General features: G+C 38.6%; 1 protein-coding gene across 2 annotated transcripts in view; it reads right to left on the bottom strand.

The window, feature by feature from the left end:
* The window catches only part of EXOC2 (exocyst complex component 2), a 125,879-nt gene extending 102,719 nt beyond the window's left edge, over positions 1–23,160 (bottom strand). Inside the window, exons 1-4 of one of the 2 annotated variants that reach the window (XM_064705376.1) lie at positions 23,142–23,160; positions 7,788–7,943; positions 2,954–3,130; positions 1,393–1,519 (exon numbers count right to left, since the gene is read on the bottom strand). In XM_064705376.1, the coding sequence (XP_064561446.1) occupies positions 1,393–1,519; positions 2,954–3,130; positions 7,788–7,905 (422 nt within the window). In that variant the 5' untranslated portion in view covers positions 7,906–7,943; positions 23,142–23,160. Of the gene's footprint in view, positions 1–1,392; positions 1,520–2,953; positions 3,131–7,787; positions 7,944–21,588; positions 21,665–23,141 lie in introns of those variants that run through there. The other variant, XM_064705374.1, reaches the window with a different exon arrangement.
* Positions 23,161–24,162: the final 1,002 nt, after the last annotated feature.

Consider the following 24,162-nt stretch of genomic DNA (forward strand, 5'->3'; position numbering starts at 1 on the left):
CTATGTTTCTCATTTATTTCTTCTCAAATAAAACTTTAGGTTTCAGTAATAGATTTTCTAATGTTTTCAGGAAAAAACATTTAAAATATAACATGATTGGTTTTCTATTGAACAAACATCCAAATAGACAACTCTAAATTAAGCAAATCCTAAACTAATGCAGTTTAAGTTTCTATATGATAATTCTTAATCTATCATATGGACAATGTCTTAATTATAAGTAGCGACTCAACAGAATCAGCTAACAAAGCACTCACTGCTAGCTGCTCTGCAGCACAGTGGTAAAAAGGATTGTAACGGGGTTTTTAATTTACAAAAAGGTGAGGGAGAATGGAAGAGTGACAGAAAATATCCTAGTAATACATTGGAATACTGTCCATAGTATGATGGTCCAAATTTTGTCAGGGTTTGGAAAACTGAGGATCATGAAAGAATTACCTGTCAGAAGTTACACCAAAGGCTAAAGAAAAATACTTTAAGAGATACAATCTCGAACTTATTAAAAAAAATTGGGTTAGGACTTTGAAAAAAAATATATATTCAAACTAGGAAAGAAATGCACAGCCAGAGGCTGGAAGGTGGTGTGGGTCTGCTAGAAATCCCACATGGATTTTGGGAAAGTGCAGCTTTCTCATCAAAACAAGGTAACAATGGACACTGCAGATTTTTTTCCAATGCACTCCCCCTCACAAACAAGAGTATTCAGCAGATGAGACCTTAGTAATAATTTAATTTTAAATAGCCTTTTGTTTGGTAGAGCTGGCATCTTGATTGAGAAAAGTATTCCTGATGCTATTTCTAAAAGTTGGGATGGTTTGAAGGGTGTCCCATTTAAAGACCCCTAATTCCCTTTATCATTCGCTATAAAGTTACTATTTCAGACAAAAATGTCATAAATTCCACCATACTTAAGAACTCAAGTAAAGAAGACTGTGTGCTGGAAAACAATATTAGTATTTCAATAAAATAAACTAGCTGATGTGGTATAATAAATCACATTTTACAGTGCAATTTTAGCAACAGATAGCAATCTAATATCCTTAAAAGCCCCGTGAAACTCAAATGCAACAGTAGGTATTCCGTAACTACAATGAATAAATCTGAAGCCTTAGGTTATTTACCAATCCTCAAAATCTCAACATCACTGAGGTTCAATATATGAGGCTTATAGATTATCTACAGTTCTACATGATGATCCAAAATAGAGGATTATCAAGTAGGATACAACTCCCACTAACAACTCAGAGTACCGAATAGAATACTAGCAGCTAATAGATGTATGTGTTTTTAAATCTTTCCCTGCCCTGCAAACTATTAAACTTCCCTGGAATTCACAAAGACACATAGAGAGAAAAGCACTAAAGAAGTGGATTAAAGGCATTTGGTACTCACTTGTCTATCTCAATACCGAGCGGATTAGCTGGACGTAAGGACAAGGGGGGAATCCCTTTGTTCCTGTCAGTGCGCATGTCATAATAGTTCATTTCATCCACCCAGACAGCAGACTGATCCAAGATACCTAGAGAAAACAAAGCACAGATCCTTAAAACAACAAGGGCAGTCCAGCACCATCAACTTCTAACATACTGAATTAATTTGAAAAATCCTGATAAATATAAAATGCATGCCTAGGTAATATATTGAAAGATACATGGCAAAACAACCTGGATGCAATTATGCTAAATTATTTTATTATAGCTGCTGAAAAGGTATTCATGGCTGGGCATCAAACATTATCCTTTTGCAGAGTGCACAGTTTCACGTACATTAGAAGCTTTTTCCTGACCACAAAGTATTAGTATTTTCATTCCTGCAAGTATTTTGGTTTCTGTCCAAACCTTGTTATCTGCTACTTTCCAAAGAGCAATTAACTGAAAGTCTTCTCATTTGCATATTTTAGGGAAGCTTCCTTTTCTGTCCCATTTGCAATCCAAAAGGTAACTGAACTTTGGCCACATGCCAAGATAAATGACTTCAAGGACACGGAACTGACTTTGCTTCCAGTGCCTTAGCACAGACAATGCATAAAGGTGAGGCACAATATGACCTGGAATCTCAGCTGAAAATGGAGCCAGTCATACCCTTGGCCTTGCCCGCCTTTAACATACCCATCAGATGCAACACCAGAAATTATTCCATCCCCACATTTTCCCACATTTTCAAATATGAATTCTTCTCTCACATCACCAAAAGCTCCACTGTGTAACATTTGCACTTATACATTTCACCTTTCTATTATTAAGATATTAGTGCAGCTTGGGAGAAATCACATGTTATTTAACAGTCACAGAAGGGCTGAGAATAGGAGCCTAAAACAGTTCTTGTGGGAACTCTTGTGTTAGGAAAGATAACCAGCTCATCAATGAGGGGTTCTGAGAGAAACATTTTCAATCCACAGGGTATTTAGACTGGATTCTAGGTTAAGCAGAGGTCCTAGACTGCTTGGCAAAATAATTTCAATGGTTAAGCATCTCATGAGAAATACTTAAGACTTTGTCTTGCAGGATGGTTTGAATTACAAATAAGAAATGTCACTGATGACTCAACTTTCTTTAAAGGATTAACCGTCAGCTCAGGATTTAGGTGTAAAGCTCATGAGCTGGTCCAGACTTTGTATTTATCTACTACACTTAGGAGTAATTACTAGATCTGTAATTAAGTTTTCTAAAATTTCAGTAGTTTAGAACTATTCCATAAAGAAAAGGATAAAGATCCTTCATCGCTGAGGATTTTATCAAGATATTGAGAAAGGAATAATTTTACCTATACTCTGAGTTTCTATCTCTCTCTCTATATATATATGGATATTTCATTTATATACTCTGCATTTTCTAAACAACTGAAAATTGTCCTGAGGTGGATCCATTTCAAACATACATTTTATACAAAGAGGCATTCAGTCATATATTTTCTTAGCAAAGAAAATAGATGTGGATTTGAACAAGAAATATACCTATTTTTTCAGGTTTAAGAAGTTTGAAGGAAACAGTTGAAGTTCCTTTGCCACCAGACTTTGTAGTAACAATAATGTCTCCCTTGTCATTTTTAGCCTGTCCAACTCGACACACAATTTTACTGGCAGACATCCATTCTGCAGTGAGGAGACAGTTGTGCCCACAGATTGTTAAACCTGGGAAGAAGAAAAAAAAAAAGAGATATAATTCTATTAATAGAAGTATCTTTTGAAATTCTGCAATGCAAATTCATTTATGATGCTACACGTGTTTTACATGAATATATAATCCTTCACGAGTCCCCTACAGTCAATTACAGTCAAGGAAACACAAATACATTTTTCAGATGTTTCCTAGGTGACTTCAGGTCTTTTGTCCCAGTGACAATTCATGAGATACAAGCAGTGCAGTTTGAAACTTATTTAATCTCTTCCACCCCTTTTGGGCTACTGCAACTTTTACTTCACATAGAACAATAGATTTTCAGTCTGCAAGACACTGGAGAACTGCTGTTAAGTATTGCATTTCTGTGAAACTTGCCTTAAAAGCTGCACACAGCAAACTTTTCACAAGTTCAGTCTATATGACTTTGCACAGAAAGAAAAAGACTCCCTGTAAAATATTTACAATGAACAATGTTTCTTCAACCTCATTTGTTTAGCAGTACTTCAGTGGACGCAGAAGGCTGTTTTGGCTGAAGTAGTATTAATTGACAAATATTCCATCCCAACCTCTTCTATAAAAAAATCCACAATGCAAGACTGATTCTGATTAATAAACTGCCCTTGTTATATAAAAGAATAATCATGTAATGCTCATCTACCCCCTATTCTACACTTTCTCACAAGACAGATGACAAACTATGAAATACAAGGAGGTCTTTTCTCATAGGAAGAGACTGACAAGCTTCAGTGTTCTAGAACACCTCTCATGACCTAAGAGCCAAGGTGCACCTTAATCTAATCTCCAAGGCTTCCTGAGATTTCACATCAAATTGGTCTGATCAATCCAATCAATCACAAACTGATCACAACCAACTGATTGGTTCTGGTCAGATCAGGACTCTGGATGCTGGAATAGATAGATTATTTTCTCAGATCTAGAACAATTTCCGTGTTCATAGCTGGAGTTCTGCTGTCCTGGAAAACTAGCAAGATCCTAACTGCTCTAGTATCAATTTGAAGAACAACTCCATTAGGTTCTTCTTAAATAACACCCTTAGCCAGAAACATTTTGCCTTATGTCCAAAAGAACAAGTCTGCACTAGTGTGTTGGCTGTACTGGAGTATAATTTAGTCAGGCAGAGCAGTTCCTCCCCTGCTGGCTTGACTTTTGTTTTTAATTTCTAGAAAGCTCTGACCAATTTAGAAAATACTTAGAGACAGAAAAAGGTCAGCATACGTGGCTTAGTACCAAAGCTTCACACTTATTTTGTCTCACAATTTAAGTCTTTGACATGACACAGCAGAGAAATTTGGCAGTTTTCATGGCTGTCAGACATAAAAATGCATTACTCCCTGCCAAAAACTATTTTGAAAATGAAATCCAAAAATGAAAAAAAATGGAAAGGCACTGAAACTTATTACAACTGAAATTAATTTTACTTGAGAAAGGACAGTAGATTTGCTTCTTAAATATTCTTTCTGAATAAAATGTGGAGAGTGGGATGAAATAGGATATACAAACAGAAAGGCTTAAAAATATTTTGCTTATTTACTCATAAAATTTTAATCAGGTTTTATTTTCATGAGGGAAAGAAAAACCCCCATAATATAAGGATGCATATTACATACATGCAATAATATAACCTTATGCTATGTGGTTATATTATTACATCTCTTACAGTTTTATGCTTGTATCTTCTCTAAAGGAAAAAAGATTGTGATAGGAACTAACACTAACTGAAACACTTTGCCCAAACAATTTATAAAGATGTTTTCACCCTGTATTTTCTGAATTTATGGTTCAATTGAACAATACTTTAAAATCGAGAACTAAGCTATAGTAACTGTTTGAAGATCCTTGTATCAATTATTGTCTATTCTTCAGAGGTTCCAAAAGCTCTCAAGACATCAAGATACAAGGTCCAATACTTTTGAAATGGTAGGAAATGGCCTTTGCCTGTATCGTAAAAATGCAAAAGGAACTTAAGTCTCTATCAAGATTTTATATACCATATGAAACAGTAATGGCACAACACAATTTCTAAAACAAATAAAGGCATGTTGGGGGAAAAGTTTTGACAGCACAGTTACCACATTTCTTTCTCCAGAAATAGGAAACTCCCCTTTAAGAAAAAATTAATTTGAATCCGTTGCATGGTATAAAGATCTCTGAGAACATCATTCTCAGCTTCTAGCTTTTATATGCCTTTCTATAAATAGCCATAAGTAATACTCTTATGGAGACTTTCTGATTTTATTTAAGCTCATATATGGACAATTTTACAATGCCTAAAAAATACAGCTACAAATGTCTTAAAAGACAAGTTAAACCATGAAAACAAGTATGTTACAGGTTCCTCCTGGATCTGACATTTTGTACCATGAGCTATAGAGTTACAAATAAAAAGTTCATTTGCTTTCAAAGACACAAAGAGATTACTATAAGGCTCCCTCTTAAATGAAACCAAAAGAATGTTCTTCTATAATGTGATACTGTGTTTATATACAGAAAAAAAGTTTCTTGCTTTTTATTTTACACTAATGCATCTCAAACTTTTTAAACTTTATAAAGACCTCATCAAACTTGCTTAACTCCCATGCCTACAAAGCCTCACTTTTCCAAGTACTTTCATTCAGTAATAGGGAATATTTACATGACTAATTTAACCATTAAAAGAAATCTTTACCTATCTGGGGCCTTAGTCACTTACTGGAGAAAGCTGACAACTGAGCTAAGGAGAAAACAAGGCAATGCCTTATTTATTTTTACCTCAAAGCATAAAATTATTAGCAGCTGTGTGTTACAAATATTACTCTGAAAGAAATATAAGAAGAAATATCAGCAGCTGGTCAGCTGTAATACCGAGGTACAGCTCCGGACACGTCTTCCTTCCAAGAACATAGCACTGATCATTCCTAATCATACCAATGAACTAACGAGGCTATTGAAGTACATCAGCCACACAAATACACAGAAATATACTCACCCCTAACATCATCAGTTACTTGAGGATTTCTCAATATGAATTCTATAGTGTACTGCAACCTCACCTAGCAGCTCAGGAAAATACTATTTCTCCTGGTGAGAGACAGCAAACTGAAATGGAGTGGAAAATGTAGTAGCTTATGCTTGGCCATAAAGCTCATTGTGGTGGCCATGAATGGAATTTGTGAACTTTGGTTTACAGCCATTAAGTGAAATGTTTTTTCTAGCAAAGCCAAACAAAATTCCAATGGCCTTCAGAGGAGTCGTGATTCCACAACAAATTAGACAAATTGCCTCTAACATGACTACTGAAGTACACATATGCATGACTTACCAAAAAAATAAGGGAAATTCCAGTAGTTATAGTTAACTTGGATTTCCAGGAACCTTTACTGAGTCTTTCTTGAAAGGCTTAAGAAAATGATGCAGCTATAGGATACAAACCTCTAATGGATAAATAGCTCAGCAACATAGAAACAGGGTTACAGTATATGATGTGATTTGACCGAGGAAAGCTCCACATGGTATATGCCAAGATCACTTGTGTTCAGTACACTTATACATGACAAGATAAAGAAGTCATAAAGTTTGCTGATGATTTTCTTTTCTTCAGAGCATGAAGACCATAAATCCCAGAAAAATGCAAGCCAGAACTTACTAGACTGAGTGATGCACTATAATGTAGATATTATAACACAACAGCTGAAATTCACTGAACAAAGACAAGATGCACGCAGGCAAAACTTTAAATTCATAGATGGCACCCTCAAACTGACTACTAATCCTCATGCATTTAAATCATGGAACTATAGTAGGCAGAACAACAAAAACATTTGTTTGATTCTCAGTAGGAGTTACACAGAAAACAGAACTCTACGGCTGAAACACAAAACAAAAGTGAAAGTACAGCGTTATGCCACAGGGCATTCACATCCTGAACAGTGCACACAACCAAGATGTGACATCCACGGCTGGTAGTGAAAGTAAAAGAGATTCACTGAAGAGCAAGAAGAAAGGCCAAGGATACATGCAGAAAAATTAAATAAGCTAAGACATTTCAGCCTGAAAAGGAAGCAAGAGAGCAGTAATGAACAAGGTCTGTGACCAGGAGAATCAGTGAAAAGATCTTGTCCCCTCCTCCAGCACAGGAGCTACGACAATTCCAATGAAATTACCATGTTAAAAATCAAAACAGTAATGAAAAGGGTTCTTCACATATTGTGTAGCTAAATCATTGAACCTGCTTTATCATAACTGCTGCAGTATACAAATTGACTTTAACTCAGGGCATAGCAATGTCTTAGTTTAGGGCAAATATGGGAGAAAATCCCCAATGACTTTCTGAATACACTGAAAACACTTCTGACATGAACATTACAAAGAGGAAATTCTCAGTTCCTGAGCAAGTAACAAAAGAGCATCTCATTACATCTACCCTCCTCTAGTACATGCAAAAAGCACTTCATGTTCAGCACAGGATGCTGACCCAGATTAAGGGTTCATCTAAAAAGGCAGAGTCAGTCTGGTTGGTTACACATTGGGCAGTATCTCTGAATTTATGAATTCAAGTGCACATTAGTGTAAAGAGCATTCAACACAGATTCTATCATGCAAAACATTAATCTCTAATCATATCCAAAATGTTACCTTCTGCCATACCAAAAAGGTGATTTTTCAACTTACCAAGGAGGTCTGTAGGTCCAGTACCCAAATTTTCTCCTCTAATTGTCACTTTTGTCCACGCAATGCCTTCATTGGGAGAGATACCGGTTACCAGTGGGGGCTGCCGTGCTCGAGACATGATGAATTTTCAGTTAGTGCAATCTGAGCTGCTTTTATCTGTTTATCAAGAAACAATAAATTGAAACTCCATTAATTATATAAAAATTATTAAAATAATTTTAACCTGTTCTTCTCAAATTGTAGGGAAATACAAATGTAAATATGGAACTCCACTCAAAGTCTTTTTGACACTGTCCTAAAACAATAAAGAAAAATTATACCTTCTTTGCACTTTTTAAAAAGTTAAATATAGGTGTCTGAAAGAAAAAGTATATTCAGAGAAATATTAAACTTTCTGAATGCTTAATGACTATGTAGACACAGACTTCAAATTACTTATGTAATAGACTCATTTGAATTCTGACAACTTCTATTTGAAAATTACTATTTTATTCCTTAGGAAGTTCCGAACTGTTAATCTAAGATAAGTAATAGACTATGATTACATATTTGGACAACTTTTCCATCAAAATAAGACCTACTGACATAGACAGTCCCATGTGAGGAAGCACCTGGCACTTATTTGTATAAAGCATCAATGTTAACAGGCACTGAGAAAATTAGAACATGACTTGCAAATACTACACTAGCAGAGATCATCAACAAAACAAACAAAACCCAAACATATCAACAAAAATGTATGTAAAATTACTGAAGAAGCATTTCCAGAAGAGTGCTCCTTTGCACCTGAAATTGAGTCAACTCAGACTAGTTCAATTAATTCTGTCATTAATGAGTTCTGTAGCTCAAACACAAATACAGTACTGATGTAATGTGGTCTACATTTAGTTTACTATGGAATTGATTGCAAATGCATATTTTTATTAGCAGTTTCCTTTGTGTAGCTCTGCAGCTATAAACACCTATAAGAAGCTGAGTGTATACATATATATATGATCAGTATAACCTGAATTATAATGCTTATTAAAAACCACCACCATTCAAAAACCTCAGTTACACACACACACACCACTTTAGTGTAAACAATTTTGGAAGTTCAGGTTGGTAAAAAATATGTGGAATATAAGTCAAGCTTCATAAGGCTCCTCTTAGCTATTGTTTTTTTTTAAATCAAAATGTATTTTCTACTTTTATTTGCAAATGTCAAGTCCACAAAATCAAGAAGCTCTCTAAACCATCCCTAACAATAAATAGCAGCAAAACTGCAGTTTCCAAGTACCTGCAGTTAAGATATACTAGAATTAAGAGACACTTGTTTCAGCTGCTTCTGCAAATACAAAATACTTTCATTGTGCCAAGATACCTCATGCTTCCACACAGCCTCCCCACATTTTTCACCGGTAGTATCTAGATCTGACACAAGAATCAAAGAAGCTCCCACCAGCTGATTTCATTCTTCACATTCCAAAGTTGGAACACACAGTGAAAATTAAGATGGAAATAGACAAGGCAGGAACTGGAAAGAAGATATTATGCTAAAAGTGATCAAATACTACCCTCAGAACAGGTCTGAGGTCTCCTCTCTCTCAGGTCTCCTCTCTCTGTCTGTCCATACCATAGATGCATAGCAGGTCACCTATAACAAAACTCTGAATTCTGATCCAACTTCAGAGTCCACAGCCACACCTGAAGTCAGTGTGAAATGCATCCTGAATATAGGGAATACTGCAAAATGTTCTGAAATACTGAGGTCCTAAACAACCACCTCAATTCCATAAATATGTCTGTTTTCAAATGTCTGTTTCTTGGTTTTACATATTTAAAATAGGAATACTATCACTCATTTCAAAAGCTACTTTTGAAAACAAATTCATTAACAAAGAAAAAGCATTTAGATACCCTGAACACAACAGAAGTATTAATATCTTCAGAGACCTTTTTACACTGAACAGTGTGCAATTAATAACAGATGTAAATTCATGTTGAACAAGCAAGAACATAGTAAATTCACTATGTCAGCCACATCCAGTGTAGGACACGGCAGTGAAGGAAGGCTGGTAAGGGCCCATGATAACACACACAATGCATATCTAGTTTGGCTTTGTATCTTTCCATGGCAAACTTCATAATACTTCTTGACATTAAAAATTACATAATGTGTTTAATAAATCATTGGTTTCTCTGATTTTTTTTGCAAATAACCAACTATGAAGAAGGAATTAAGTTATATAGGTACTCTTAATAGTCTTACATGTAAACTATTGGAACATTTTACATGAAACCAACACGAGACTGGAGAAGCAAGTAGTCAACAGATGGAGGCCACAAGGGTAGAACAGCACTGAAGAAAAGAACTGTATCACCAGATTACAAAGAAATCAGCTGACAGTCGTCTCCAGCTATGGAAGAGAAGGCTGTGCTCTGTTCCAGTGGCCTACTCCTACTTCTTTCACTGAGCCAGCTTCTCCTTCTCCTCCTCTCTCACACAAAGACAGTCCCTGCTTCACCCCAAAACTGAAGCCAGGTCCTCATCTTGCAGACAAACTGTTTCTGCCCCACCCTGTTGATTGTCCCTCTGACTTTTCACCCATAAGTTCAAGCAAGGAGGGAGAAGGATGTTACTATTCCATCCTCCTTTCAAATCCAGACACTTTGGTAATTCCTCTTACCTCGCTTTGCCTACTCCAAGCCTTTTTGTCCAGACACATCACCTGCACAACTATTGAACCACTTACTCAGCACACGTGAAAAGGACAGACCTTGTCTTTTGTCAACATCCCTAATCTTGGAGTCATAAGGCTTGCCCAGCTTTCCTCTCATCTGTGCTGCATTCAAAACTATACCACTGCCCAACAAAACAGCGGGCAGCACAAGAGAAATGGGATGCTAGAGAAAAATAAGGTCTATAATTTTACCGGGAGGGAGGAGAATAAGCTGAATCTATTCCTCACAATCTCATCTATGTAGTCTTTGCAGCTTTTCTCACAGATCCTCAGCAGAGCTCAAGGATACACAACAGCTCTAAAGGAACAGTGGTGTTAGGCCCTTCCATGCACACAACCACCTTCTGCAGGAAGTAACATTTGTCTAGATACCAGTTAGTCAATATAAAACTCCTCTTTTATTTTGGAGCTATTTTTTGTAAATATTTATGTGGAATATTAATTCACATATGTAACACTGATGTAAAAAAGCCATCTTCAGGAACATCAGGTAATATGGAGAGGAAAAAACCTTGAGAAAAACAAGTAAAATAGAAGCTACTGTGGTATTATTTGTATGGTATTGTTTGGTTGACCCCCTCCCAAATAGCTTGCATCGCAGCTATTGTCGCTTCCAAAATACCCAGGCACACAGATAATTGGCTTGTCTCAATACCAAAACTCAAAAGTAATATTACAACATCTTTTTCTGGATTTCAGAAATCAGCACTAGATCCCCCTTCATGATGAGCTAAATAAATGTAATAAAAACGCTGAGCCTCCTGAGATCTAGTATTTCTTCTAAAGTATTTCCATACTTACTGCAGAATTGCTTTAAAATACCTCACTGGAATGAGAATACCACAGTAAATCTCAACACATTTCAAAGCACTACAACACTGAGATGCTCTATGATTACTATTTTTAAACAGCAAATGCTTTCATTTATTTCAAAGAGTGGAACTATTTGTAATATGCCATTATTATAAATATCAAGCAAATGCTTGGGAGCTTTCAATTCATTTATATTTCCTCTCCTTCTTAGGACAGATGTCTATAGCTAAAACGACTGAGGTGCTTACTGGGAAGCCTAGCCACTATACTGCTGTGGCAAGTTCCTAAATTTCTTTAAAAATATTTTAAGGCAAGTCTGACAAAAAATTACTTTTTCATTTGACAAAACATGACAACCACCTAATTCTGAGCTTTTGTTGCAATTCTGTATGCTACCCTAAAGATAAAATCTATTATTTATGAAATATGTATTACACATAAAATAGTATTGTTATTAAAACAGCCCTCTTCCTGAAAGACTGATTCTCATGCAGACAAGGAGAGTGCAGAAAGACAGTTTCTATATAAGATCTTTCCTCTCAAGAGCCAGACTCACTGAAGAGGTTTCAACAAGACTGTTTTTTAAAATGGACAATCTTCTACATTAGCAGAGCACTCTCTCTCTCTTTATTTCTCTCCACCCTTTTTTTAAAGCTAATTTCCTCACAGTATCTCCCCAACAATTTAATGTGGATATCTGATTGACTGCTCCCACGATCTTGCCCATACCATTCTATTATTCTGTCATAATTCTTGTTATAAAAGCACAAGGAGTTAGAAAACCTCTGCAAAGACCACCTACTACAAAGTCCTCTTGAAAAATGCCTTTCATAAACAACATCTTTGTCTTTGCATCAGTTTCTCAAATAAACTGTCCTCTCACAAAGGTTTGATTTTAAAAAAAAATCCAGACAATTCTGAGCATTAAAAGCTTGCTAAAGAGAGGACACCTTCCATCTTTATCCTAAGAAAACCCACTTGAAAATAAATAATGAAGCAATGAAATATGCCCCGGCAGAAGGGAAAGCACAAGTCTATTTGGTTTGGGGTTTTTTTAGTATTGTAAGCCTTCAGTTTTATGTTGTTTTGAAATGAGAGTTCTTATACAGGTTTCCTCATTCAACTTTCAGTGGCAAACACAGAAGGGACCCAAAATAAAATGCCAAGAGCTACCATACCTGTTCTGTAAAGCAAACTACTTTCTATATTTTACCACACTCTGGAAGTACCACCAAAATAAGAAATACATGAACAACCAAAGTTCAGGATTGAAGAATATTAAATTGGCTGGTAATTTCAAATCCCAAAGGAAAACTACAAACATCTGGAAGGCATGGGACTCTGGAAGGCGAGTAACAGTATGCTGCCACCTTACAAATTTCGCCAATGGGAAAAACTAGCAGTTGAAGTGTTTTAAAACAGAGTTTCTGACTTCTAAAACAAAATAGCAAGATGGTTCCAGTGACTCAAAATTCAATTTAAATGAAGTTTTCAGTGATACTTTGTTACAGACACTGAACTTAAAAGATTCTCTTGGAGGAAGGCAGACTCAAACTCAATGCAAGTTTCACGGTCATCTAGCAAAGGGAATCAAAGCTGTCAAAGAAGGGAGGGAAGAAAAACCCAATTTGTCATCATTGAGAAAGTCTAAGTTACAAGAAAGTGTTTAAACCTTTAGGTATTAGATATTTATTTGTTCTTAATCATATATATGTGACAGAATACAATTTAAAAATTGGTGAGGCAGGAACAGCAAAGCATCACCCATGTGCAAATCACAGTATGCTTCAGATGTTGTTTACTTAAAACAAAAAACACAAGCAAACCAACCTGAAAACAATAAGTGAGTTACACTAACATCACAGCATTGAATAATTCCCAAATGAAAAGATTTATGACATCCCTTTTTAAAGAAGCAATAAATACTCAGATCCCAGAATGTAGGTGATGGCCTTTTAACCTTAAACTACACAAACTTGTGCTTCTAGTACATAAATCTAATAATTTGTTTTCACTAGAAAACCCAGAGAGTCTCCTGAGTACAACACACTATGACAAAGTCAGTGAAGGGACACGGCAAATGACCCCAAGAAGAACGACAAAGCAAAATGCTTCCTGGATGTTTGTACTCAAAACCATTACAAAATGATGAAAAACACTACTACAACCTTTTCTGCGCTTTATCTTCCCAACAATATAAATTCAGACAGACAATCTACATAAACCAAGAATTAAAAGCATCCAAAAAGCAGCACTGTGAAAATAACTGACATTTATTAACCCCTCTGGAGATCTTCGGTGCCCTAGAATTGCCACAGCCTTCAACACTGCATTAATAATATAAAGTCCATTCCTGCAAGCCTGCCAGAAAAGACTGGGAAGTGAATAAGCTAAACAATGCTGAAATTCCAAGTGATATTAAGAATCTATGCATGTTTATTTAAATAATAAAAGAAGACTTGTCAATTTAAACAAGAAGCGCTCATGAATCTTACATTTAGAGGGAAAGAAACTCTTCATAACACCACTAAGCTACTTATAATGAAAAGATGAACAAACATAAAAAAGTGGGTAATTTCACTGTCACACAATAAAAACAAAGCCTCATTTGTCTTGCCCTGTCATATCCGGCATGTTGATTCAAGCCAATATTAACACTGACAAACATGTTAACCTACAACGTTACGTGCCAAAAATCCAAGTTTCCAATTTGGGCAGATGTGCAAGTTTTGTGACAGAGAGGGCAAACAACAACAAAGAAGACTTGCAGTATTAAATGACGTAATATGATACTCAGTGCTTTTTCAAAAGGCTCCTGAATATTCCAATCAGCCACAAAGGGTACACTAGACATTTTAGTTTTAGGGTGGGCAAGGAATGAGCGCAACAGTTTTGCTTTCACCGCAACAATCTTCGCAGATTCCCTTCAGTATCTCAGAGGTCTCGCTTGCCTTAACCCAGCAAGGCACATCTTCATGGCCATGTATCTTGACAGAGTGAAAGCAAAATAATCCCAGCACTCAGCGATGCCATTACCCTTTCCCAGTCACAAGGGATTAAAAGGCTCGGAGCCGGGGCAGATGCTGGGAGAGCCCTCGGCAGAGCGGTTCCCCGCCCGCCGCAGCCCGGGCTGCAGCTGCGAGGGATTGACACCGCTGACGGTGGAACCCGGCTCGGGAGAAACTCCGGGCACAGTTCCGGCATCCGAAATAAATTAAAGTAAACAGTGTTGCTCTCTCTCATCCACCCTGTTAGCAGCCTCTCGGTTGAGCTGGAGACCACACACCCAGACCACACAGCACCAGCTGAACTCACTCGCACGCAACATCTAGAAGCTGTCACTCTGCCGGGGTATGGGGAGGGGAGAGACAGGGGGGCCGGAGTGCGAGTGTGTGTGTTTAGAGAAGCCGCTTGCTCTCTCCTCCTATCGTTACAGCTGCTTATGTTTTGTGCGCTTGGGAAGGAGGGAAAGAAGGAAGGGATAAGAAAAAAGACCTATAAAGCTCGCTAAGAAAACACAACTGGCCTTGGCCTTTTGTAGTAATGATTTGCACTCCTCCTGTACTAGTTTAGTAGCTGATGAAGAGCTAACAAAGCATCCATTTAACATCAATTAACCTTCTATCTATCACACGTCAAAAAAAAATTAGACTAGTATAAATCCATTGCCTTGTACATTTCAAATTACAGCGTCCTGTCAATTACAATGTGAAAAATACCTACATATTGATCTATTTTTACATCAGGAGTTCTGAGATGTTATTTATTTGGAGAGGGGAGAGATATTCACCACAAAGATCAACCACAAAGATGACAGTATGGCATCAAAATGCTGAATTTTCTCCAAAAACAGTCCATTGTAAAATGAAGTTTTATTTGTTAGCATAATATACCATAAACAACCTGAAGGAAGTTAATGAGCCAACATATAACGCTGAGTTTGTAACTCATCAGCAGCAAGAAGTAAAAATAGAAAAACACTAAAAATAGATTAAAACCAACAATAGTCTATAATACAGATGAACAGAGACTTTTGAAAGGAGGGGGAGTTCTTTGTTTCTTTAAGCTCACAAATAATTTCATGTGCCAATTATGTCACCTGTTCAAACAGAGAAAGCGGAATAAAATGTTTGAGGACTCATAAAATCTATTTCACTGAGTCGACTTTGAAAAAAGATTTCCTTCCCTCTGCTCTGCTCCCATGAACACACATACCTCCCCCATCAAGCTCACCAGCACACAAATTTAATTTCATACATACACATCTGGACAGCCCAGAACCACAGTCACATTTTCACCTCAGTTCAAAATCTTTTTACCTAAGTGACAATCTCCAAGTGCCACTACTAAACAAAACCATCAAAACTGCAATAATCCAAATGTCAGTAACAGCCCTACAAACTTGGATGAATATATCTGTGTTTATAAAAACCTGGAGAAAAAAATCCAAAAAAATATTTCACCTTACCAAATACATTTTAAAAAATGTTAGCTTCAAAGCACACTGAAAATAGTTTATTCCCCCAATTAATTAATTAGATCAATATGCTGGTTTATACCAGTTCTTGAATGAACGGTTTTGCTCATGTATTCAATGTAACAGCACCTATTCATTACCAAGACTCAAATCAAACCAATTTAAGTGTTCTGAATGTCTATTTTGGTCATACTGGCTTGCCTAGAAAAGGTCAATAGTATAGAAGAAAATATAATTAAAGAAAGTTTTAACACAGATGTTTCTCCCCAAAATTTCTGCTACTTTCCTTATAAATTACATTGCAACTCCCCAGAAATTAATTCATCTACTTGTTAAAAGCTTCCGTATTTACTGTGTGACACATCACTATAATCTAGCAACATTGTAAAGTCCTAAACATCTATATATAAACATATATATAAAAAAGTCAGCTCAGCTTTATACAAAACCATATCACAGATGGCCATAAAGCTCCCATTAATTTCTAAATTCTCACAAAGCACATCTTCCTACATCTGTTTCCACCTCCAACATTCTGCAATGTTTGCTTCATCCAGAAGTCATTATCCTACTCTCTTCCAGCTAAGCCATTCATCCCTCTTTTGTTCCAAAGGTATGATTAATTTTTTGTACATCATTTAATTAATAGGAAAATGGTAAAAAATCTTAATATCTCATTATCATTTAATCTTATGTTATTCACAGGCAGAAATTCGAAAACAATACTTCAAACTTCAAAATCTTTCAGATAGGTTTATGCTAATGCATTCAGAAAGATCCAGAAGTTCAGAAAAATAAACTAAATGAATCCCAAAGGGATGAATTTTTTTCTAGAAAAAAGAAACAAGACACCACAGCTTTTTTTTTCTAAGCCCTGTAACTATATACAATATTCTTTATAAAAACACTATATAACCACTGTAATTACACAGTTCACATGGTCGAAGCTTTAACGTGGATGCTTGTATGTAAGACTGCAACACTTACACTTACTGTGTGACTATTTTAGTAGCTCCTTTTGTTTCAAAAATATTTAAAAGATGAGACATACACTTGTGTTACTGAGATTCTAGTATTTCTCATGTTCCCTCCCCAACACCTCTTTCTGGCCTTTGCTCCGGGATGTACTCAAGCCATATGCTAGAGCGTTTTTCTCAATTCACATGGTCCAACACACACTCAATACTTCCCTGACAGACTGTATGCACAGGTATTTTTCTAACAAAAGCCTCTCTTTGCCTTATGAGTCTTCATTTCTACTTGTCTGCCTAAAATCCCATCTCCTGCATGGAGTGATCACACTAACAGAGTAGTGAGATTGTCTTGTGAGAAACACAATCCCCCCTGCCTTCTCTTCTAAGGAAACATGCAAAGAACCCATCTGCTATACACATAGCTTCTGAATTTTTTGCCAAAAATCCAATGCTTAGTTTTCCAGCAAGAACCAACGTATACCTGTTAAAACCGCTGTGAGATTTGAAATTTCACAAGACTCACAGAATTCCCAAACAGAAAACTGAAAGTAATTGCTTTTTAATTGAGACATTTCATGAGTATCTCAAAAAAATTAGTTTAGTTTATCCTCAATGCAAAAGTGGCTATTTAAAAAGGAACTTTTACTTAAAATAGTCTTTAACTAATGCAGGCTTTTTGCTGAACCTCCAAACATAGGGGTACATGGCTTCTGGGTTATCAACAGTGTCAAAGGAAAAAAAAAATACAAGTCTAAATATACCTAAAAATCCTTGATTTATACTGTAATCTGATTCACTGACACTTTTACATTGCCAGAGACCCCACTGGTTTCTGCACAATATAGCTTAAGCATAGTCTTTGAGAATAAAACTGAAAATCTGGGAATCTGCAGTTCTGTTAAGGTCAAGGGAAAATCAGACCCCTTAAGGACTTGGTGTCTCAGAAACTTTGTTTTCCTTAAAAACAAAGCAAGGAAAATTAGAAAGGAAACATGGGCTTTCACACTCATCACCAGACGTAATCACAGTATTTTCTAATGAAAATGCTGAACATACTTTCTGCAGATTAGTAATGTCAGTAGTCAAGAAAAGGCTACACAGACCAAGTTTTTTTTGGAGGAAAAATCACTAAATACTTCCAAAATAATATAAAAAGTACAATTACAAAGAATTTCTCCAGAGGTGTGAAGTGGTGAACCTGGTGTTGTTTAATATAGTAAACACGTATCTTACCTTTCCCTATGCAAAGCCTGTAACCCGGCAATCACACGATAAATACCTAGTGTCTAGGGAAGTTGCTTCAGGGGGGTTTAGAGTTTTTTTTTTTCCTCCAGGATATCAGAAAAATGATTTTTTTTCTCCCTGCTGCCTTTCCCTTCTCTTTATAACTTTCAACACTGGAAGAATAACCCACATGCTTTTGAACAGAAATACTGATTGAAATTCCCTAAAATAATTTTCAGAGTAAAGCACAAAATTTTTTATCAGCCAGATTTTTGAACTCACACTTTGCAAGCTGTAAACACAGACCTCTGCTTTCATGTTCAGCACAAAAGATGAAAAATAAATCTGACATGACTGTGCTGTGCATGTGCTGTCTCATCATCCCTCATCCTCCAAGCACCTTTACAAACAAGATTCCCTCCATTACCAAACACCATATTTCTCCCCTGGGAAAAGTAATTTGAAAGACAATGTTGCACAGCCCAGATTTACAGAATGTAGGTGGTCCAAGACAGAAGGTCAAAGTTAAGCTGAAGAGCTAACATCTGACTTCTGCTAAAAGACACTAATTCAGCTGTTTTCGGATTTTGAACATTCAGCTGGCTTCAAGTACCGCAGTAGGTTCCGCTCTGTCTGAAAAACTCGCATAGAAAGTAAATTCACTGAAACATCTACAGTTCTCTGAGTACTATTTTCCAGTCCCTGACAGTAAAATGAAGTACTTCTGACTTCTCTTGCAGAAGGTTTTCTTTGCCTGTTTGTATAAATAAATAGTGACCTATAGGCATTCAAAACACATGCAGGTAGTGTCTGTATGTGCTTCACAAGCTTTTTTCCTCATGTACAAAACTCTAACTGTATTATTTCATGGATATCTTCCATAGTTGTCAGAATCTGTTTTAAGAACACCTTTTATATTCAGTCTTCTGTCACCATCCTATCAAGATAAATACTTTTTTCTTTTCATTCTTTGTTATTTTTTTTCCTTTTAAGTGAAGTCGGAAAGCCAAAAAATGCAGAATAAACAGAATTAAAATAACTCAAAACTGATGTTTCATTTCAAGTACAGTGATTAAGGCTTACTGAATTTACAGCTAAACATATCACTGCATTGAAAGAAATTGATTAAATATGGTTCAATATAACATAACGGAAAGTTTTGATTAATAAATGAGGTCAGTGGCCTCTGCCTTTCTAGTCAACCTACTTATTTTGCTTTAGTCCAGCTTCTCTGGGAAGAGCAGTGTAATAAAGAATGGATTGCACCAGTGGATACAGTTTCATTCTAATAGGACCTCAGGAAAACAACTGGTGAATTACAGATTTTAATGTCTTTACTGTCCAGTGTTGCCACAAATGCTCTCAACAGCTAGCATAAAACCCTTGATCACTCTCACAAGAAATCCTGCAATTTTAGATTTCTTGTACTGTTCATGACTTAGAACTTTACTTTTTTAAAATTCATTTGGAATTTCATTAACCTAGACTGCTACTTAGCTCTAAAATATTAAGAAGCAATTAGAGCATTAAAAACATCCTCAAACCATCAAGTCTGTAAAAACATTTCCATTTATTGAATGAAGACCAGAAAAATACAACACAACTTTATATTTTTTTAAAAAAGCCAGCATAAGTTTGATGGATAACAATCTTTTAATTTAATTGCTTCACCTCTGACACATCCTAAAATATGTTTTCCATAAAGAAAACCACCCTTACCATTACAACTTAAAATAATTTTCACTGAGGTAAGTCTGACCAGTATAATGAAAATAACCGCATCTGCTTTAAATGATGTTGCAGACAACAGAAACTCCACCTAAATAAAAACACTGTTGTCCAAGGAGAGGGCATAAACCACAAGAACTGTAAACTAAGCTATCCATAGGAAAGAAATCAGCAACAAGACATGCCTCTTGCTGCTTATTGCTGGGTGCAAGCTGGGATAAGATACAATAAAAACAGGGAAGTAAGAATTATAGAGCATTCCTTCTTCAGGTGAGCAAAACGTAAAGGAAGAGAAGGGACTTGTTTTTCTAAGCCACAAATTTGTTTATTTACAGTCTTTTAACTGTTCTGACAACTTCATCATAAGCAAAACCAAATCAGCAAAAGCAAAAACAAAACCAAAAAAGTTTACAGCAGTGAAATGCAGAGAAATCATTAACAGAGAAAGGAGACTGTTCGCTTGTTGTAAGAATGATCAGAAAACCTGGAAAACTGAAGTGAGATTATCATTTTAACTACATTTTAAATGATGAATATTTGGAGTTTAGGTTTAATCTGATGTTCTGTCAGAGCTAGGTTGGCTTAATATTCCACTGGCTTCTGACTCAGAGCTTTTGAGTCTATGGCTAGAAACTGTACCTGCAACAAGCAAGGAAATTGCAGGAGGAAGATTATTTAAAAAACCAGTAAAACTGGACAGAATGGGAAAGTCTCTTCTGGAAGTAAGATCATCCCAAATTTCAGATGTCGACGCCTTGCTAAGAGAACAGTTTCAGGTTCTTAATTAGGATATTGATGAGGCAAGGAGGAAAGATGTTTGGTCACCCAGCTCACGGACACTTGTGGGCTGCAAGGCAGTCCAAATGAGGCAGAAATGCAGCACTGGGTAGGAAGTTAAAGAAAAAAAAATCCCAAGTCTCAGAGAAGCGTAATATCTCCAGACAGATATGGATGAGAGCAACCATCTCTAAACCAACATGTTATTTCAATTCCTCCCACATTCCTTACCCTGTTATTTTCCTATTGCACTTGCCTAGGTACTCTGTCATTTTGGGGAGCTGCATCTGAAACTTGATGGCACAACTAAATGCAAAGACAAAAAAAGAAAAAAAACTAAAACAAAAAATAAAATTAGTCCTGCAAATAACCACCTTTTCAGCAGGTCCTACAAGTAACCAGCTTCGACTCACCTCTCTACCCTGCTTATTTCCTCTACTCCCCACCCAGCACACCCACACTTCACTGAGCCGAATGACCCCATCATTTCACAGGGTCGATCTGGATGATGTCGGAAGTCTTTTCCAACCTCACTGACTCTGGCACCTCGCACAGCTCCGGCCCTGCCCGTGCAGCCCGGCGGGCACCGGCGCTCCCCGGGCCGCCGGCAGACACGGGACACACAGGCAAAGGCCACGGCGCCGCTGCTGCTGCCGGGCTCGCAGGGACGGCGCCACCAGCGCCGGGCCCGACCTCGCCCGAGCAGGGAGCGGCCCCCAGCGGGACACCGAGAGGCCGGGGGAGCCGCAGGCGGCAGGAACCCCCCGCCCTGCCGGCAGCGCTCGGCGCCCTGCAGGGGGGCTGGCCAGGAGGAGGAGCCGCTGCAGCCGGGAAGTCACCGGGGGCAGACGGCCGCAGCCCCGCGACGCCCCCTACCCCCCGGGAGCTGCCGCCGACAGCTCGGTCCCCACGGGGCCGGGGCGGGGACGCTCGACCCCGCCCGGGGAGCGGAAGGCAGGGGGAGGCCAAAGGGAGGGGGACGGCCTCCGCCCCGGGGAGGCGGGAGGAGGGGGAAAGGGAAGGGGCCGGAGCTGCCCCGCGGCGCCCGAGGGGGGCCGGGGCGGGGGCCGGGGCCGGTCACTCACCGCCCGCCGCCGCTCGCATCCGGCACCTGCGGCCGCCCCGCTCCCGGCAGCGCCCCGCGCCCGCCGCCACCGCCAGGCGCCGCCAGCCGCCGCCCGAGCACATCGAGCGAGCGCCGAGCCACCGAGGCGGGCGGCGGGGGCAGCCAAGCTCCGAGCCGCGCCCCTCCGGGAGCCACGCCCCTCACTGAGACCCCGCCCCTTTCCCGCCTCCCTCCCTCCCAATGCCGAGCGGGGCTCTCTGAAGGCTTCCGAGGGGAGCGGGGGTTGGTTCTGCCATGGGTGAGGAGAAAAAGAAAAAATACAAACTTAATTATGACGGTCTTGAGTACGGCAAGGAGTACAATGACAGGACCCGAGGGAGCGGCCTGAAGTTGTGCCAGGGCAGGTTTAAGTTGGGTATCTGGGAAAGGTTCTTCACCCAGAGAGTGTTTGGGCGCTGGAACAGGAACCCCAGGGATGTGATCGCAGCACCAAGCCTGGCAGAGCTCAAGAAGTGTTTGTCCAGTGCTCTCAGATGCATGGTGTGACTCTGGGGACAGTGCTGTGCAGGGCCAGGAGTTGGTCCTAGTGATCCTTGCGGGTCCCCTCCAGCTCAGCACATTTTGTGATTCTGTGAACAACAGTAAGAAATGATAACTAAACTGCTCCCAAGCAGATAATTAACGCTCCCAGCATTAGCATCACTGTCCCTACAGGCAGAAACCCAGCAGTAGTGCTGGGACCCCAGCCTGAGGTGCGAAGGAGGCTGCCCAGGGAGGTCATGGAGTCCCCCTCTCTGGAGACACTCCAAACCCACATGGACATGTTCCTGTGTCTCCTGCTCCCGGTGACCCTGCCTTGGCAGGAGGGCTGGACTGGATGCTCCAGAGGTCTCTTCCAACCCCAACCTCAGCGACTCTGTGAGGGGAGGTGCAGAAGGATGGATGGGGGGCAAAATCCCAGGCACAAATGCTCAGGCAGTGCTGTCAGCCCCAGGAAATATAAATCTGTCCTCCTTTTGTGATAAACCAGTAAAAATGTTTCTTTTCAAACCCATTGTCTGCCTGGGGGGATTCTAAACACAAGGTCTTTACCTTATGGAAAGAATCAGGAGATCTCCTTTTTCATTTTTTTGCTGGTACTGTTCGATATATAACTTTGGTTGCAAAAACCAAATTCAGACAAAAATCTTACTGGGAAGGAGAGAAAAAGCAATGAGACAAAAAAAACCCCAAACCAAACCAACCAACCAACCAACCAAAAAACCAAACCAAAACAAAAAAACAAAACAGTAAAGAAGAATCCATTCCTCCGTTATGCCAAATCAGCCCAAAGCAGGACATTGATGGGAAAGCAAATTACATTGCATAAAACCTTAAAGCACCATAAAAAGCATTATGGCCAAACCCCACAAATTTCTTAACTTTTTTTTTTCATAGGTTAAAGCTACTCAGGTTAAATTAGTAGACTGGAATATGTCATACCATGAATAAGCAATACTCTTCTGCCTAATTCCTCTTCTCTGTAAAACACTACTCAGTATCTTTCTAGGGAAAAACAAAGGCAGATGATACCTATCTTTTCTGTAATTGTTTCCATAGTTGTAACTAGTAACTGCAGTTTTCTGCTGACATCCAATGCAGAAAATGAGCTCCTTTGTTCTCCAAGAAAAGTAAAGTTGGCATCAGATTAAAAAAAAAAGTGCAACCCTTTGCCACCCACTTCAAAATTATATTTTTCCTCCATGATGGCTTGTTTGAATTCTCTCATTGAATGCTTGTCATCAGCTGTGCCAAAGAAAACTGCTCCTTGAGAGGTTGGTGGGATCAGAAGGCCCCACCCAGCGCCCTCTGAGAGGGGACACCTGTGTCCAAAATGCCCATTAACTTTTCTGGGAGTCCATGAAGGGAACTGTGTACCCAGAAGGTTTTGTAATAAACAACCATGAGTTTAGGTTTAGCTCAAGTGATAAATTTCGGTGCCAAACTGCAGTTGGGTTGCAGATTTGATTGAATATTCACCTCTGCTGTAAAAGACCCCAAATAGGTGAATCATTAAGAAGGAACCTGAACTTGAAAAGAGTTAACCCCACAAGTGAGGACAAGCTGACAGACCTTTTGCTTGTGAAAATGTCACCTAGCCTTTAGGGATTTTAAGCTGCTGTTTCTAAAGGGCTGCTCAGCAGTATTTTTATGCGGACTGTGGTCCTTGGGAATTTGTCAAAACAGCACAATCAGGCTAAACTCTGCAAGAACAGAAACCTTATAAAAGGTGTGTGTACTTTCTTCACTGGCATCCACACAGGCAAATCCTCCTATTTCCACAAGCAGCATCCAGCAATCTTATGATCTGTAGGGCCCTGGATAACACTGCAAAGGCAGAACTTCCTGTGTGGTGCGCTTTGTTCAATCTACGGTGGGTGGTTTCCCCAGCTGATATTTAGTGACCATCACCTACCCCTTCAGTGACTCCAGAACAAAGCTGACAGTGACTGACTGCAGATGTGACCCTCTGCAGAGAAGAAACACCACCCTGCATATCTCTTTGGAACAAAAGGAAGAAAACTAGTGTGGTTAAAATATATATATATCTGTC

The sequence above is a fragment of the Zonotrichia leucophrys genome, chromosome 2 (assembly GCF_028769735.1).
Source record: "Zonotrichia leucophrys gambelii isolate GWCS_2022_RI chromosome 2, RI_Zleu_2.0, whole genome shotgun sequence".
Classification (NCBI taxonomy): domain Eukaryota; kingdom Metazoa; phylum Chordata; class Aves; order Passeriformes; family Passerellidae; genus Zonotrichia; species Zonotrichia leucophrys.